An 18,380-nucleotide genomic window follows, 5' to 3' on the forward strand; every position below is an offset into this window, starting at 1 on the left:
CCTCTACGGTCTTTTGTTTGGCTGACCTACATACAGTATGACCAGACCATGAATATCTCGCTCTCTTTAACAGAAGCTTACAGAAATACTTTTTTAATCTCTTGTTTTGTAGTGCTTATGGAAAGCAGTAAAGATGAGGCTGATTCCAGCTGTTAAGTACAGAAGCTATGAGAAAGTAGATTTGCATGTCTTTTATATTTAATGCAGCATAAATTAATTTAACAATTTAGAATATTTTCAAAACACTATGTCAGGTGAAAAAAAATAATTGCATTGATGTGATTTTCAGAGATCAACAAATGAAGCATACAGACTTTAGTTTAAAAGTCAAGACAGAAAATCAAGGAGATGATGGTTCAGACAGCCGGCAAAGATGTTATTACAGTTTAAAAACTGGACCTGGGCCCATGTCTGAGTACGAGTGCTGATTTAGGATCAGTTTGGCCTTTTAGATCGTAATTGATAAGGTTATATGGGATCCTAGATCAGCACTCTTAGTGGATACAGTCCCAGATCTCAAAGATAAATATATATACACACTTATTTTCTAAATGTTAAACTAATCCAACAACTTCAATACAAACAGTTGGTGGGGGGGAGTACTGTAATCATCTCAAAGTAACAAGTATAGGCTAAAGTAGTGCACTTTCTAGGGAATAGGTTTGAAGAGCCTTAGTCAAAAGTAGTGACCTATATAGGGAATAGGGTGCCATATCAGGTAGAGATTGGTTCCAGTCGTGTCGAGACAGAGGGAATTCACTTATGTACAAGTAATAAATTAGTTTTATCCAATACTCCAACCATCTTTATAAAAGCTATACGTGTATAGTGCGAACATGAGGAAAAAGATAAAAAGCAGTTTTCTTAACATGTTCCAAATGGCACCCTCTTCTCTTTATAGTGCACTACTATAGACTAGGGTCCGGTCAAAAGTAGTGTACTATGGTAAGGGTTCCATTTGGGACAAGCACACAGGTTGCCTGTCCTGTCCAGTAAACCGAGAATAACTTGCTCTGGCCCAGCATCTTACTAATTTACTGTAACACAGCTTCCAGCCAGCAATGCACTGGTTTCACACTGTCAGTATAGTATATACAGTATACACCTTGTTGGAATACAGTTTGGATAAAACACAAAAGGTCTTCCACCACAGAGAAAAACACAAATCTGAAGCTCTGAGCATATTTCTGTCGGTCTGTTTAGCACAAGTGGCTATTCCTCTCGTCTGTCCTCCATGCTGGAGCAGTTGTAACCTGGGGATGGAGGGGAGAGGGTACTGCAGACCAGGGTTACGTCCTAAATGGCATCTCTCCTAGTGCACTACTTATCACCAGTACCTTATGGGCCCTGGTCAAAAGTTGTGAACTACATAGGGAATCATTTACAAACAAAGACCTAGATCCCTCTGCTGTATTGTGGTATCCCATCAGAGGCCTGAAACAAATCCTTCATAAAATATAACCTTTCCCCAAACACGCAAAAATCAACCTATCCTGCCCACCTGACCCCGGTTCCTTCTGTAACTAGCTGGTTCTGAAAGGAAAAGGGAGAGGAGTGTGTCACGTCGCATCCTGTCTCCTCGCCGCCTCAACTGTATTGGAGGTCACTGTCCAAGATCCCTCCCCTCTGACCTTCTCCAATAGGCTTTGAGAAGGAGCTCAGGAGAAAGGATGCGGGGAATCGGGGAAGGACCGTTGGAGGGGGTTAGGGTATCCTCAGCTCCTAGGCTTAACTCATGTTGGCTAAAGCCCGTGAGAGGCTAAGGCTAGGTTAGGAGGCAGGCAGCAGGTAGGTGGTCAAGGCTCGGTAGGTGACTGAGGCTCAGGGGAGGCTGCGGGAGTGGCTAAAATAGCAGGCTGGGCCAACGTAGAGAACCAGGACGACATGGCTGACTTAGCACTGGTTAACACTCCACCCACCGACTGACCTGGAGGATGGAGACAGGAGGGATTGTGGATAAGATATACAGTTTTGTACTGAACAATACATTTCTTAGAAATTAATTGATGAAAACAAAGCCATCCGGGAGTGAATGTTAGTTAGCAGTACTCTGTGTTGACTATTTTTGAAGGCCAGTTTCCTGGACTACAAATCCTTCACAGGTGGCTTAATTTGAGTCTGGGGAAAAGGTTGGTTAGAGAGACTGACTGTCGGTCTCACCTACTGCCTTCCCGGTCTGCACGACACTTCGACTGGTGGTGATCACAGCTGCTCCAATTTTCTTCCCCCGTTCGCTGTTCTGCACCGAGCTGAAATTCAGCGAGAGAGAGAAAAAAAAGGGCTATTCAGTCACGACCAACTATGTTGCACCCAGAAAGAAACCCTGGGTAGCAGTGACACATTTCTCAACTAAAATATTTCTACAACCTGTTGTAGTATAGTACTGCATAACTCTGCGGAAGTAGAGAGAGTTACTGTCACCGGTGGTCGAATCTAAGTATCCAAACCAAGCCAACCTGAGACTAGAGCAGCCAGAGAGTGTCCGCTTGTTGTCCCGGGTACATTTCACAACATACACACAAATAAATCCAGCCTGGCTGTCTCTTTTTAAAATCACCCAGATGTCAACACACACATTACAGTCCCAAGAGGGTCAGTAGTCCTGGTCAAATGATTGGATAGATATAAGCATTCTCTTCTTACTAACCTCGGTGACAAGAGGATAGATAGCATTACTGCAATACCTAGCTTCACCTTGCCTTCTGATTGGCTAGGTAGAAGGTTTTCGCTATATTGCTTAGACCTATCCAATCCTCTCAGATCTAGGGACTAGGGGTCTATTTGGAATTCAGCTGTGGTGTCCCATGACTCCGGCATCAACATCAGTGCCCTTTGTGAGCCCCTCCCTACCTGGCACCTCTTATGGTTGGCACTAGCACCAAGGGACTCCTACACTACATACTGTCAGTCACAGTACACTACGTACAGGATAGAGTACACTACGTACAGGATACAGTCACAGTACACTACGTACAGGATACAGTCACAGTACACTACGTACAGGATACAGTACACTACGTACAGGATACAGTCAGTCACAGTACACTACGTACAGGATACAGTCAGTCACAGTACACTACGTACAGGATAGAGTACACTACGTACAGGATACAGTCACAGTACACTACGTACAGTCACAGTACACTACGTACAGTCACAGTACGTACAGGATACAGTCACAGTACACTACGTACAGGATACAGTCACAGTACACTACGTACAGTCACAGTACACTACATACAGTCACAGTACACTATGTACAGGATACAGTCACAGTACACTACGTACAGTCACAGTACACTACATACAGTCACAGTACGCTACGTACAGGATACAGTCACAGTACACTACATACAGGATACAGTCACAGTACACTACGTACAGGATACAGTCACAGTACACTACATACAGGATACAGTCACAGTACACTACGTACAGGATACAGTCACAGTACACTACGTACAGTCACAGTACACTACGTACAGGATACAGTCACAGTACAGCTGAAGAGAATGGACTTCTGTACTGAAGCCTTGTTCACACTGCAGGCCTTAATGCTCAAATCAGTTTGGTTTTTCAAATCCGTTTTGGAATACAAGTGACCAATGTTCCCTCTAAGCTGCACGCGTGCGTGGCCACGCAGAACAAATGCTCCTGACGAACAGCTGTTGTGCTGACGTTGCTTCCAGAGGCAATTTGGCACTCGGTAGTGAGTGTTGCAACCGAGGACCACTTAACAATAACATCACTTACAGTTGACCGGTGCAGTTCTAGAAGGGCAGACATTTGATGAACTGACTTGTTGGAAAGGTGGCATCCTATGTCGGTGCCACATTGAAAGTCACTGAGCTCTTCAGTAAAGCCATTCTACTGCCAATGTTTGTCTATGGAGATTGCATGGCTGTGTGCACAATTTTATACACCTGTCAGTAACGGGTGTGGCTGAAATAGCCGAATCCACTAACTTGAAGGGGTGTCCACATACTTTTGTTTATATAGTGTATCTGTGTGTGTATCTGTGTGTGTACGGTGTGGGTATGTGAGTGCATGTGCTTGTGTAGTCCACCATGTAGGGAACAGGATGGCATTTGGGAGACACCCTCCATCTCTGTCCCAGTCTCTGCAGCACCACAGACTGTGAACGTCAGTGACAAACCACAGCCTTGTTGCTGTTGCACATGGGACAGGACACCAGACCCCATTTACCTCTCTCATAGCCTCCAGTGGTGGTTGCTAGGAGCCTGGGCGACAGAGTGACACCAATCCAGTGTCCGAGCTCGGACACCGGCCCGACCACACAGACAGGCCCAACCTTCACTGCCTGACCCAAATAAACAGCCATGTAGGTCCAGCCCAGCCCGCTCACAATAAAACAGATCCCCCTTTATGTCCCAAATGGCACCCTATTCCCTACATAGCCCTATTGCCCCTGGTCAAAAGTACTGCACTGTAGAGGGAATAGGTTGCCATTTGAAACGCAACCGTCTGTTGGCACGGCAACGGTCGGCAGCCAGCCATGGACTCCGCTCTGCTTGTTGCAGGGCCGGCAAAGTCATGCAGTCACGTGGCTTTGTTTTCAAAAACACATCTCTGTCTCTCTATGAGTGGAGAGCTCGTTGTTGGCAACAAGAGATAACAGATGAATAGGAGAGCTGTGATGAACCTAACAGTATAATACAGACGCAATATTCACCACTCTCTCTCTCTCACCAGGACGTCAAGCAGATTTGTTTTCTCGTTTTCAGAGAGAGAGTGTAAAATAGTGAGGGGTATGAGGAAAGAAGCCAGCTAGGACCTGGTTAGGACAAAGACTGGTCATTGTGTGAGGTGAAACTGAGTGACAGGACCAAGAGGAAAGAAAATAACTCAGTTTCTCCCAGTCTTTGTTGACCACCATTCTAGCCTCCTCAAAGACCTGAATACAAAGCCCTTACACCCCTACCACCCCCCTAGACTCCATGTTTATTGATGCAGGGAGAGAGGAAAGAGGGAAAAAGAGAGAAAGAGAGTTCCACTGTCATTGAGTGTTGAGGGAAACAAGGAAGCTGGCAGACTGGGGTCTGACTGGGGGGCCCTGATGACTGACGGCTCCACTGACCAATTAGGGCACACGAAAATTCAGTATTGGACGAGATGTTTCGAAACAGAATGAAATGGGATGGTACTACCTGGATTTGGTCCAATAAGAACGGTTAAAAATGTTTTGGTACGTTTTGCCTTACTGAACAGTACCCTCGGTTTTATTTTGTCCATCTGTCAGTGACGAGAGGGAAGCCTCACACAAATGTCATTAAACACCTGACTCTTTCACATAAGACAGTCACAGTGGGAGGGAAGTAGAGTCACACACACACACGCACAGAACATGAGACATGCTGAATACCAGTGTTCCTGTGTAGAAATGAACCCAGGCTGCTCTTATACAAAGTGAATGAAGCAGGAAATGAGTTTCATTTATTCCTTAAGAGCTTACATGGCCAACTGCCAAATTCCCTGTCCGACGAGTGAGTCCCATATTCCCTACATAGCGCACGCCTAGGGGCCTGGTTAAAAGTAGTGCACTTTATAGGGAATATGGAGCCATTTGGGACGCAGATTCTGACTCTACATCCAGCCTGCTATATCCAGAGATTACCATGCAGGGGGTGTAACACCCATACTCCCATACAGCACCTTGACTGCATGCCAAATGGCACGCTATTCCCTACATAGTGCCCTACTTTTGACCAGAGTCATATGGAAAATTCACCGTACAAAAGGCATGCTTTTCCATTCCTTTGGAAAGTTGGCCTATATATGCAACCGCTTCATTGTGTGAGTTACACTATCAAATCAAACTGTATTTGTCACATGCGTCGAATACAACAGGTGTCGACTGTGAAATGCATATACATATACAGATAGATAAACCTGTTGCATTTTATTCCGTGGCAGGCATTTTAAGTGAGCTGATACTCATCGCCACGAAGCTTCTGTAACGTACATCAAATATAAATCTATGCAGTTCACTTAGGTCTGACCAGCTTCTGAAGTCATTTCCTGCTCGGAGAGTTCAGGAGGATTTTCAACAGCGCCCCAGTCTGTTTGTTTGTTTGCCATTACGTCAGAGTTCACTGGGGTCGTGCATGTCGCTGAATAGCGAAGGGGAAAGAGAGAGAACCCATATAGTACCATCAAGCAGATCTCTCCATGTTCTCACCATAAAGCTATCAATAGAGGATGAAGACACGCAGCCTGTGTCCCAAATTGCATCCTATTCCTTATGTGCACTATTTAGGGAGTAGGGTGCCATTTGGGAGGAGTATGGAATGTAACCTTAGAGGCAGGGTTGGAGATAAGGACCTGGGACAGTCAGCATACGGCGGGATCACATTTCCTCTGCACTTTCTGTAACGTAACCACCCCCCCCCCAAAGACAGCCAGCAAGGGTTTTTGAGAATGAACCTCTCATCATTAATGTAGAGAGTTAAATAAGAGACCTGGTGTCTTTCTTTATTCCCATCACAAGCAGGGAACAGCAATTAGTAGCTTAGTACTCTCTAAAATAGTGTGACTGCAGTGAAACATTGCAACTAGTGCCTTCAGAAAGTTTTCATACCCCTTGACTTATACATTTTGTTGTGTTACAGCCTGAATTCAAAATGGATGACATTAATTTTTTTCTTATCAATCGACACACAATACCCCATAACGACAAATTGAAAATATGTTTTTAGAAAATGTTGATAAATGTATTTCAAATTAAATACAGAAATATCACATTTACATAAATATTCACACCGGAGTCAATACTTTGTGAAAGCATCTTTGGCAGCGATTACAGCTGTGAGTCTTTCTGGGTTTCTAAGAGCTTTGAACACCTGCATTGTGTCACATTTGCCCATTATTATTTTCAAAATTCTTCAAGCTCTGTCAAATTGGTTGTTAATCATTACTAGACAACCATTTTCAGGTCTTGCCGTAGAGTTTCAAGTAGATTTAAGTAAAAAGTGTAACTTGACCACTCAGCAACATTCACTGTCTTCTTGGTAAGCAACTCCAGTGTAGATTTGGCCTTGTGTTTTAGGTTATTGTCCTGCTGAAAGGTGTATTCATCTCCCAGTGTCTGGTGGAAAGCAAACTGAACCACGTTTTCCTCTAGGATTTTGCCTGTGCTTAGTTCCATTCCATCTATTTTTTTTATTCTGCAAAACTCACCAGTCTTTAACGATTACAAGCATACCCATAACATGATGCAGCCATCACTATGCTTGAATATATGGAGAGTGGTACTTGGTAATGTGTTGTATTGGATTTGCCACAAACATACACTGCATACGGAAAGTAATTCAATTACTTTTTCCACATTTTCTTTCGTTACAGCCTAATTCTAAAATTGATTTTTTTAATTCCCTCAATCTACACACAATACCCTATAATGACACAGCAAAAACAGGTTTTTAGAAAGTTAAGCAAATTAATAAAAAATAAATAAAAACTGAAATATCACATAAGCATTCAGACCCTTTACTCAGTACTTTGTTGAAGCACCTTAGCAGCGATTAGAGGCTGGAGTCTTCTTAGGTATGACGCTACAAGCTTTGCACCTGTATTTGGGGAGTTTCTTACATTCTTCTCTGCAGATCCTCTCATGCTGTCAGGTTGGATGGGAAGCATTGCTGCACAGCAATTTTCAGGTCTCTCCAGAGATGTTCGATCGGTTTCAAGTCTGGGCTTTGGCTGGGCCACAAGGACATTCAAAGACTTGTCCCAAAGCCACTCCTACATGGTCTTGGCTGTGTGCTTAGGGTCATTGTCCTGTTGGAAGGGTTTTATCAAGGATCTCTCTGTACTTGGCTCCGTTTATCTTTCCCTCGATCCTGACTAGTCTCCCAGTCCCTGCAGCTGAAAAACATCCCCACAGCATGATGCTGCCACTACCATGCTTCACTGTAGGGATAGTGCCAGGTTTCCTTCAGACGTGACGCTTGGCATTCAGGCCAAAGAGTTCAATCTTGGTTTCACCAGACCAGAGAATCTTGTTTCTCATGGGCAGAGTCCTTTAGGTGCCTTTTGGCAAACTCTAATTTCCGTCTGGGCACTCTACCATAAAGGCCTGATTGGTGGAGTGCTGCAGACATGGTTGACATTCTGGAAGGTTCTCCAATCTCCACAGGGTTCTTGTTCACCTCCCTAAACAAAGCACTTCTCCCCCGATTGCTCAGTTTCTTGGTGGTTTCAAACTTCTTCCATGTAAGAATGATGGAGGCCACTGTGTTCTTGGGGACCTTCAATGCTGCAGAAACGTTTTGGTACCCTTCCCCAGACTGGTGCCTCGACACAATCCTGTCTCAGAGCTCTACGGACAATTCCTTTGACCTCATGGCTTGTTTTTTCCTCTGACATGCACTGTCAACTGTGGGACCTTATATAGACAGGTGTGTGCCTTTCCAAATCATGTCCAATCAATTGAATTTACCACAGGTTGACGCCAATCAAGTTGTAAAAACAGCTCAAGGATGATCAATGGAAATAGGATGCGCCTGAGCTCAATTTCGAGTCTAAAAGCAAAGGGTCTGAAAACGTATGTAAATAAGGTATTTCTGTTTTTTATTGAATTGCTAGGCCTCCAAAATGGCACAGCGGTCTAAGCCACTGCATCGCAGTGCTAGAGGAGTCACTACAGACCCGGATACGATCCCACGCTGTGTCGCAGCCGGCTGCGACTGGGAGACCTGTGAGGCGGTGCACAATTAGTTCAGCGTTGTCCGTGTTAGGGGAAGTTTGGCCGGCCAGGATGTCCTTGTCCCATCGTGCTCCAGTGGCTCCTTGTGGCGGGCCGGGCGCATGCATGCCGACTTTGGTCGGTAGCTGGACGGTGTTTCCTCCGACACATTGGTGTGGCTGGTTTCCGGGGTAAGCGAGCAGCGTGTCAAGAAGCAGTGCGGCTTGGTAGGGTCGTGTTCCGGAGAACACATAGCTTTGCCTCTTCCGAGTCTGTATGGGAGTTGCAGCGATGGGGCAAGACTAACTACCAATTGGATATCACAAAATTGGGGAGAAAAAAGGGGTAAAAACTACAACAAAGAATTTGAAAAATAAATGTAAAAAAGTGAATTGCCTAGCCAAATTTTTGGCAGCATTGCTTTAGTGCCTTGTTGCAAACAGGATACCTGTTTTGGAATATTTTTATTCTGTACATGCTTCCTTCTTTTGACTCTGTCAATTAGATTAGTATTGTTCAGTAACTACAATTATGTTGATCGATCCTCAGTTTTTAATGGCTGTGATAGGAGAAAGCTGTTTTAAAGTCACCACTTGTCTCATGGTGGAATTCCTGAGCGGTTTCCTTCCTCTCCGGTAACTGAGTTAGGAAGGACGCCTGTATCTTTGTAGTGACTGGATGTATTGATACACCATTCAAAGTGTAATGAATAACTTCACCATGCTCAAAGGGATATTCAATGTCTGCTTTTTAAAAATGTTTTATAATCTACACAATTAGGTGCCCTTCTTTCTTAAATTCACTGCTCGACTGAGGGACCTTACAGATAATTGTATGTGTGGGATACAGAGATGAGGTAGTCATTCAAATATTATGTTAAAACACTATTATTGCACACAGAGTCCATGCAACTTATTACGTGACTTGTTAAGCACATTTTTACTCCTGAACTTATTTAGGTTTGCCATAATAAAAGGTGCAGAATACTTAGACTGATGACATTTCAGCTTTTTATTAACTTGTTAAAATGTTAAAAAAACATCATTCCACTTTGATATTATGGGGTATTGTGTGTAGGCCAGTGCCAAACAAATCTACATTCAATCCATTTTAAATTCAGGCTGTAACACAACAAAATTTGGAAAATTCAAGGGGTGTGAAAACTTTGAGGGCACGAGGTTATATAATTATAGTAATTACATAATTACAGACAATGACTAAGGAGATTAGAATATGGCGGAAGGGAGGGCGATATGCACATCCTAAACTTGAGACTACCGGTGCCGGGCAAAAAAATATTCATACAGATTGAGTAGAAATGTATATTTGGGTGCAGGAAAAAAAAAAAATCACTGGGAAGCAGCAATATTCCATGTTTGGGCCTCTCGTTCCTTTATCCCAGTTTAGACTATGGCCAATACACGAGGAATGACCCCATAGTGTCATCTTGGAGCCTTCCAACTTGGTTTGGGATTCATCTCCCCACTTTGCTCAGAATAGAAGTTATACCAAGATGGTATTTTGAGTCTATTAACCTCAAAACGGGAAAAAATATAACATTTCACTGCAGGTGTTCTGCTGTACACTGAGGGTAAACATATTCAAAGTTACCTATAACATTGGCTGTTATCCGTTTACCCTGATTTCTACCTGTTGGTCCTCACAACTTGAACTCTCCCCTCAAAGACTTGACTTTGATTTACATGTCTTGGCAAAAAATAGATTCTCTATCACATAACTGACTTGAAAATAACAACAATGGGAGATTCTCATTTAGGCAAAAGTCTGTCCTCTCCTCGACTCCTTCCGTCCTCCTCTCCTCTGTGACCCGGAAACAGATAAGTGGTTGAGGATTGTCAATTCGTTAGTCGGTGAACCGAAGAGTATGCTTCCCTCCTCGATGACCTACTTCGGCCAAAGATACAAGAGCCTCCTCCTGGCGGCAAGAGCAGGAGTGTTTTGTTAATGAGCCACGCCCTCTTTGAATCAACGGTTGGTGCGCACGTTTAAAAACGATAGGATACTTTTCCTTTTATCTATAAAATGTATTGCACAACTAACTTTATTTGTTGTTGTTTTTCTTATCACTTGACACATTTATTTTGGGATTCCACCCCTCTAAACATTTGCCCAATGGGGGAAGGAGAGTCATTTCATACAAGCGCATTTTTGTTCATGATTACCTTCGACCTTTCCCAAAAGGAGGCGAGGCAGGACGGAGGAGAGAGGACGCAGGAGTTGAGCAAAACCAATTGTAAGTCTCCCTATATGCTGACCCACAGACCTGGCACAGAAACCCTTCTAAATTCACCACTGGGGGGCAGTCATCTATGTTTTCATGGTACTGTCATTTAACTGATTTAGAGTAAATACACATTAGATATAGCTTATATTACAGATGCTTTATGTATACGGGTAATCAATAGATTTTAATGAAGAATTAAGTACTCACTGTGAGAATCTTAATTTCAGATCAGCAGCACTGTACTGCCCTTGGAACGGATGGCTGAGAAAGAAGAAATAACACAAGTCATTTTACATCAGAAGTACATTTTTTGTAAATAATTCATTGAGAAAGTGTAGCAACATCATTTGGCATATTCAACCACCCTCCCATCCCGCCACCCCCCTATATAGTGCACTACCTTCGATCCTTACGGGCCCTGGTCAAAAGTAGGGCAGGGAATAGGGTGCCATCTTACCCTGGGGTGATCTTGGCCATGGCTGGGTGTTTGTTGCTGAACCACACTCTGTAGTTGTGTGTGATCCTCCAGGCTGAGATGAAGGGCGTGCCCCAGTCCGCTAGCAACTTCTCATTGTCTGGACACAGACACAACACAGAGGAGCATTTAGCTGTTGAAATCATCTGAGAAAAATGACTAGAAGTAGTATAGTCAAGTTCAGCGATGCGAGCAGGAAGTGATCCCACATGGAATTAGTAGTAGGACTAGAGGAAGGTGTTTTCATTCATGAGAAAAGAAACACATCCCTGGCAATAAGTGTCCTACCTTCTTGTAAGGTAGAGGACAGGAGAGAATGGACGTAAAGTCCAAACTGGGCCCTAATCCATTCGTCCCCCCCCTCCCAGCCTGTCCCATCCAGAAAGATGTCCTCGCGGTTCTCCGTGACGTGTTTGACCAGGTAGTCGGCGAAACGCAGGTCAGCCGTGGTCAGGCCCAGCAGCTTCCTCAACTCTGGGTCCCCGATCTGGATCTTAGCCTCCTCCACCTAGTAGGATGGACGGACGGACACACACACACAGTCACACGCACAGACCCACACACACAGCAGACAAAGCACTCAGTAACTCAAGATATCTGGGAAAAAGAGGCCAAATCTGATAGGCAGCATACACGTGGGATTCATTATGAAAACAGCATAGAACTACAAAAAATAGAGAAGGACAAGATCACTATCTGTAATCTAGAATCAGAGAGAACCGTTTAAAAACAGACCAATGTTCTCCTAAGCTCTCCACTAATTCTCCTCTAACAGTAGCAGACTGTCAGTACACACTTGAGATCACTGGACCTATGTATGGGAGAGAGGAGAGGATAGGTTGAGAGATGGAGAGAGAAGAGAGGGGAGGGAGGGAGGGAGGGAGGGGAGGGGAGATGGAGAGCAGGACTCACGTCAACGATAGCGTCACTCAGGTGCCTCTGCTGACGGAAGAGAATGTTGGTTGCCCCAGCGACAAAGCCGCGCACCGTCACGTCTGACAGCAGGTGGTGCTGCTGCAAGGCCATGTAGGGCAGGCACAGGTAACCCTGGCAACCACAGGCATAGAGGTTAGAGTGTGTGGTTATCCTTCGTCTTGATCTGAGGCTGTATGTATCAAGCGTCTCAGAGTAGGAGTGCTGATCTAGGATCAGGTCCTCTCGGTCTATGTAATCTTATTCATTGTGATTGAGAAGGAAAACTATCTATGTCTGGTGAGTGGTACTTTTTTTGTTTTTAATCTTATGTTAAGTTGACGCTGGACAATAAAGTTTTTGAATTTGTACCTTGGTGAAGATAGTGATTAGGATCTCTTTTAGTTCTCATTTGGACTAATCTTCCAAGAGTCCTTAAACATTAAAATACAATTTATAATACAATCATATTTTCACATTTAACACTGTTACAAACAGACATAATACACTAACATATTGATCAGATAAATACTCCGTCTAAAAATATATATTGATTCTTCATCTACCATAGTCCAGCACAACTTTCTTATGTATTATATTTAAATGGTTTTAAAGTATTGTTTAAATCTATATATTGAAAGGTTTCTGGTTTGCTCAGTTAAATTATTCAATTTCTTTATTGCTCTAAATCTAAATGTTATTTTGCCTATTTCTCTTTTCTGTCTGGAAAGCACATAAATGGTGGACAATCTATTCCTAGTATTTACAGAATGTCTGTCTCTTACCAACTGAATACCGTTGTGAATAGAATTTGGCTGTTTTAAATGTATATTATGAAATAAAATAAGCATGTTTGTTTCAATTATCTTGTTAATTGGATGACCAACCAAGAGCATTGCGCATGACTACAACAGAATAACCATATCTACAAAACAATCCTTGCTGCTTTATTCTGTGCAATCTGCAGCCTCCTAATTTCACTTGATGATGCATTTCCCCAGACCACAGAACAGTAGTTCACCTGACTCTCAATTAATACTTGGGTTATTTGCTTAAGAATCTTTCCCGGTAAATATTTAGCTATCCTTCTGATCATGCATGCAGTTTTAATATATATATTTTTACATACGTTAGTTATTTGAGATGACCATGATAAGCAGTTGTCTAGCTGCATCCCTAGTAGTTTGGTTTCTGCCACTACCCCATCTCATACTCTCATCCATCTCCCCATCTCATACTCTCATCCATCTCCCCATCTCATACTCTCATCCATCTCCCCATCTCATACTCTCATCCATCTCCCCATCTCATACTCTCATCCATCTCCCCATCTCATCCATCTCCCCATCTCATACTCTCATCCATCTCATACTCTCATCCATCTCCCCATCTCATCCATCTCCCCATCTCATCCATCTCCCCATCTCATCTCTCATCCATCTCCCCATCTCATACTCTCATCCATCTCATACTCTCATCCATCTCCCCATCTCATACTCTCATCCATCTCCCCATCTCATACTCTCATCCATCTCCCCATCTCATACTCTCATCCATCTCCCCATCTCATCCATCTCCCCATCTCATACTCTCATCCATCTCCCCATCTCATCCATCTCCCCATCTCATCCATCTCCCCATCTCATCCATCTCCCCATCTCATACTCTCATCCATCTCCCCATCTCATATTCTCATCCATCTCCCCATCTCATATTCTCATCCATCTCCCCATCTCATATTTTCATCCATCTCCTCATCTCATACGTCACCTCATCTCATACGTCACCTCATCTCATACGTCACCTCATCTCATACGTCACCTCATCTCATACGTCACCTCATCTCATACGTCACCTCATCTCATATTCTCATCCATCAATCAATATAAAGTCAAAATACCCACAAAAAAAACATACCTTGGTGAAGATGGCAAGTGGCAGTCCGTACTGGTCCTCCTCCAGGCCTGACACTAGGCCCTGAGTGACAGCCATCTGCCCCCCTTGCCCTGCTGACTGGCCCTGGGGCTGAACTGTGATGGGGACACCTGGCTCTGGGTCAAACGTTTCTGGGTGCTCCACGCCCAAACCTAAACCCCCTGTCTCAGAGTCTTTTGGAATGTCCTCCAGCACGCTAGGGTCCAGTGTCTCCCAGTCGCTCTCTGACGAGTCTGGGGAGGTACGGGAGGGGGGCTTGAGGTTTGTGCTTGCCCCAGCTGGGATGGAGGTGTCTGAGGGGGAGGCTGTCCGCTGCGAGGCCTCCGTGGAGGTGGTGGTAGTCTGGTTCTCACCGAAACCCTCCTCCCCTACCAGCTCCAGGGTAGCATTGGTGATGTCAGTGACAGAGACAGAGACAAACTCCTCAGCCCCCGACACACACTCCAGCAGGCTGATGTCGTCTGAGACACTGCTCTTGGGCTGGTAGTGGGACGAGTCGGCCAGGCCGTGTTCTATCATGCCTAGAGGAATGAACACATAAGATGAGGTTTGACCTTTGAACCCCCACGATAAAGAAACAAACACTCCAGAGGAAAAACTAACTCTACATGAGTAGAATCATAATGATAGCACCGCTATGCTGGTGCTCACCTGGGAACAGTGACAGTACAGTCATCAGAGCTTCTACCAGTCTGTTGACTGGAGATACGTAGAACAGCACCTGGAATAGGAAACAAACACACACACACACACACACACACAAACAGTAAGGCCATGCATTCTGACTACAAACCCCTAGGGAGTTATGCGGGTAATGTCTTGTGGTATGATGACGATTACTGACGCGGTGCTATCTTGCTATGAAGTCACCGTGTGGGGTGTCATTTATGATATGCTGTCATGTTGTTGTTGATGACTCACATGCCCAGAGTAATTCCCCATTGTGATGATAGATGGATAGATTTAATTGAAATCCTCACCTTCTTCTCCAGCAGAATCAGTTTGAAGAGAATAAGAACCTAAGTGGGTGAATGAGAGAAGAAGCATGTCAACAGCACCACAACGACTAACCACAATCTGGGCAGGGTACACTCTATTCCTTTATGGGGCACTACTTTTGACCAGGGTACATAGGGCTCAGTTCAAGGCACTCTGGTCAAAAGTAGTGCACTACATAGGGAACAGAATGCCATTTGGTACGCAATCTAGATGTTTACAAGCCATTTGATGGCCTCAAAACACATGCATTTACCTTGTGTCGAAAGTGCAGTATTAAATCTCTTGGTGACATACCTGTCGGGAGAAAATGTGTACATCAAGAACGTGACATTTGCATGAAGGAGGACATTTATCATACGTGTGAATTGACGTCCCAAATGGTACCCTATATAGTGTTTTATTTTAACAGAGCTCTATGGGCCCTGGTCAAAAGTAGTGCACTATATAGGGAATAGGGCACCATTTGGAACACACCGGAATAGGGCGCCATTTGGAACACATACCACATGTTTTGGGGCATTACTCAATGTCACACAAAAAAAGAAGACCGAAGACATCCTTAAATAGGACAGTCCTCTTTCTGTAAGCTGATCTGAACACCATAACAAGTGACACAATGACACACCTGACTGACAGATTTCTATGGCTAATCTAGGACAGACACCACAGACAGGATCATTCAACAGCAGCCATTTTAGTGAGAGCAGATTGCGAGTGAGAGACTGACATGCTCCACAGCCCTGGTCTGTGTCCCCAAAATGGCAGCCTAAATAGGGAATAAGGTGTAATTTGCAATGCACCTAGTGTTGGAACCAGATAGAATTAGCAGGACAATTTTACCCAGGAACACTTGTGATCCCTCCAGAGCCGTTCCTCTCAGAGAACCGTTCATGTGTTCATACAACTCCTACAGATGGAGGGAGAGAGAAGGATACAGAAAAAGAGAGACAGAAAGAGAAACAGTCAGAGAGGGAGCGAGAGAGAGAGAGAAAAGTTAAGGTTCTAAGTTCAATGTTTCATAAACACAAAAGGTCACAAATCAAAGAAGAAAGTGATTCAAGCCTTTGTGATTCAAAACTCTGAAAACACTCACTTTCAATATGGATATCTGTGAGAAGTCTTTCTCCTCAAAGTAGGCGTGTGTGATGAGCTGTAGTTTAGCTTGGAGAAGACCGTACAGAGGCTGAGGAGGAGAGAAACACTCATCAGTGAGTGAGTGAGGGCAGTCAGCCCAGCCTAGTGTGTGGTGATTAACACCTGTCAGTTTGTTTATGTGAGGAAGCGAACCAACTTCTCTTAGTCCTGACCAGAAATAGCCAGCAAGCCCCCCGGCCCGCCACAAGGAGTCGCTAGAGCGCAATGAGCCAAGTAAAGCCAAGTGGGGATTTAGTATACACACTATAAACACAGTTTTGGTGACAAGATTAATAAAAAAACTAAATTCTAATGACTTATCCTGGAAAAGGATTTAAAACGGCCTACACAGTTTTATGATTCTGGTGTTTCCTCCACCATACCAGCTCTCATTACCCAAGGAAGCGTGCCCCTTCCTGCCTTGTCAGCTGTTCCGTAACTGTGAATTATGGGAGCTGTCCACTGACCCCCAGGGGTCACAGGCTGCATCCCAAATGGCACCCTATTCCCTATGTAGTGTATTATTATTATAAAATAAATAAATAAAATAGGGAATAGGATGCCATTTGGGACAAAGTCAGAGTGCTCCAGGAGACCTTTTCCCAGAGAGATCCCCCAGCCCCAACTCCAACCCCCAGTCTCAAACCGCCAACACACGTCATCAGACAAACAGGAGTATCCTGGGGATACTGACAAGGTAAAAATCTGTCGTTCTGCCCCTGAACAAGGCAGTTAACTCACTGTTCCCCAGTAGGCCATCATTGTAAATAAGAATTTGTTCTTAACTGACTTGCCTAGTTAAATATATTAAAACAGGACCACGAGGCAGACACTCCCATCTCCCCCTGCTTCGAGACCTCTTCCTTCCTCTCTCACAACCTTGTCACATGTTAGCCGACTCACCACTCGACTGAGGACACACACGCTCTTCTGGACCGTCTCCCTGGTGACGTCAGCCAGTCGGACCTTCAGGGACTGAAAAGGAAAAACAACCAACGTTTTGAGGCCTACACCCAATGGCACGTCAGCAAACAGTCAGCAAACAGTCAGCAAACAGTCAGCAAACAGTCAGCAAACAGTCCACAGTCAGCAAACAGTCCGCGGACTGCAAACAGTCCGCAAACAGTCCGCAAACATTATCACAGAGAGAGCAAAGAAGAGACACTACTCTGCTTTATTTTGTGTAAAGCAGCAGAAGACACGAATAGTTGTGTCTCTTGAATATTAAAGTGCCATGAGGGGGAACCAACCTTAGCCTCTATTTGGCGATAGCAGGAGACTCCATACACACACTTCATATCTGCTCCACTGAAAGGAGGGAGGTGAAAGTACACGGTGTCTGCAAAACAAAACATCAACGGCTTTTTAGTGGCTATTTCCAAGAAGGATCTTCTTGCAATGAATGATGTGTGGTTGTTGTTCCTACAAACCGTAGGCTAGTTAACTACACTGACTGTCGGTCGCTCTGGATAAAATAATCTGCCAAAGTTGATTAAATGTAAACATTTAATTACATATAACATCTCTGGACCGTTACTGTTCTCTCTATTTAATTAGGCTGATTGTTAATTGGCCAATCAAGCATGCAACAATCATTCAAATTACACAGTAGACTGAACATCTGTTGTTGTTGCATTAAAATATAACTGAACTAACTATCTGTGACTTCAATAAACCGATAAGAGATTCCAAGCATTTGACAGTTACATAAAGCTAATAAGAGCACAACATAAAAAGGAGGAAATGGTTATCCCTTGTCTAATGTGGATTGTAACTGGATACAAGGAGCAATGGAAATTCATTCGATTTGATGAGAAAAGATCGGGTCGCATCTGGACCAACGCCCATGATGAAGAGGGAGTGGTTTTCGAATGTTGTAAGGCTGACTCCGATAGCTACAGGAACACAGCAGCAACCAACAACCCATCACATCTCTACAAGGCCAGTGAGTGACTAAGCAGGCAGGATGGGCCAGG

The 18,380-nt window shown here is 44.1% G+C and overlaps 1 protein-coding gene across 1 annotated transcript in view; it reads right to left on the reverse strand.

Annotated features, from left to right (window-relative positions):
* Window positions 1-176: 176 nt before the first annotated feature.
* Window positions 177-18,380, reverse strand: part of LOC115130277 (AVL9 homolog (S. cerevisiase)) — a 36,407-nt gene continuing 18,203 nt past the window's right edge. Inside the window, exons 3-16 of the mRNA XM_029661246.2 lie at window positions 17,655-17,743; window positions 17,308-17,379; window positions 16,364-16,453; window positions 16,111-16,177; window positions 15,524-15,564; window positions 15,252-15,290; window positions 14,923-14,992; window positions 14,254-14,792; window positions 12,337-12,471; window positions 11,713-11,932; window positions 11,407-11,524; window positions 11,157-11,210; window positions 2,161-2,249; window positions 177-1,927 (exon numbers count right to left, since the gene is read on the reverse strand). Coding sequence (XP_029517106.1) covers window positions 1,797-1,927; window positions 2,161-2,249; window positions 11,157-11,210; window positions 11,407-11,524; window positions 11,713-11,932; window positions 12,337-12,471; window positions 14,254-14,792; window positions 14,923-14,992; window positions 15,252-15,290; window positions 15,524-15,564; window positions 16,111-16,177; window positions 16,364-16,453; window positions 17,308-17,379; window positions 17,655-17,743 — 1,754 coding nt within the window. The 3' untranslated portion in view covers window positions 177-1,796. The remainder of the gene's footprint in view (window positions 1,928-2,160; window positions 2,250-11,156; window positions 11,211-11,406; window positions 11,525-11,712; window positions 11,933-12,336; window positions 12,472-14,253; window positions 14,793-14,922; window positions 14,993-15,251; window positions 15,291-15,523; window positions 15,565-16,110; window positions 16,178-16,363; window positions 16,454-17,307; window positions 17,380-17,654; window positions 17,744-18,380) is intronic.

Source organism: Oncorhynchus nerka, linkage group LG6, assembly GCF_034236695.1.
Source record: "Oncorhynchus nerka isolate Pitt River linkage group LG6, Oner_Uvic_2.0, whole genome shotgun sequence".
Taxonomy (NCBI): domain Eukaryota; kingdom Metazoa; phylum Chordata; class Actinopteri; order Salmoniformes; family Salmonidae; genus Oncorhynchus; species Oncorhynchus nerka.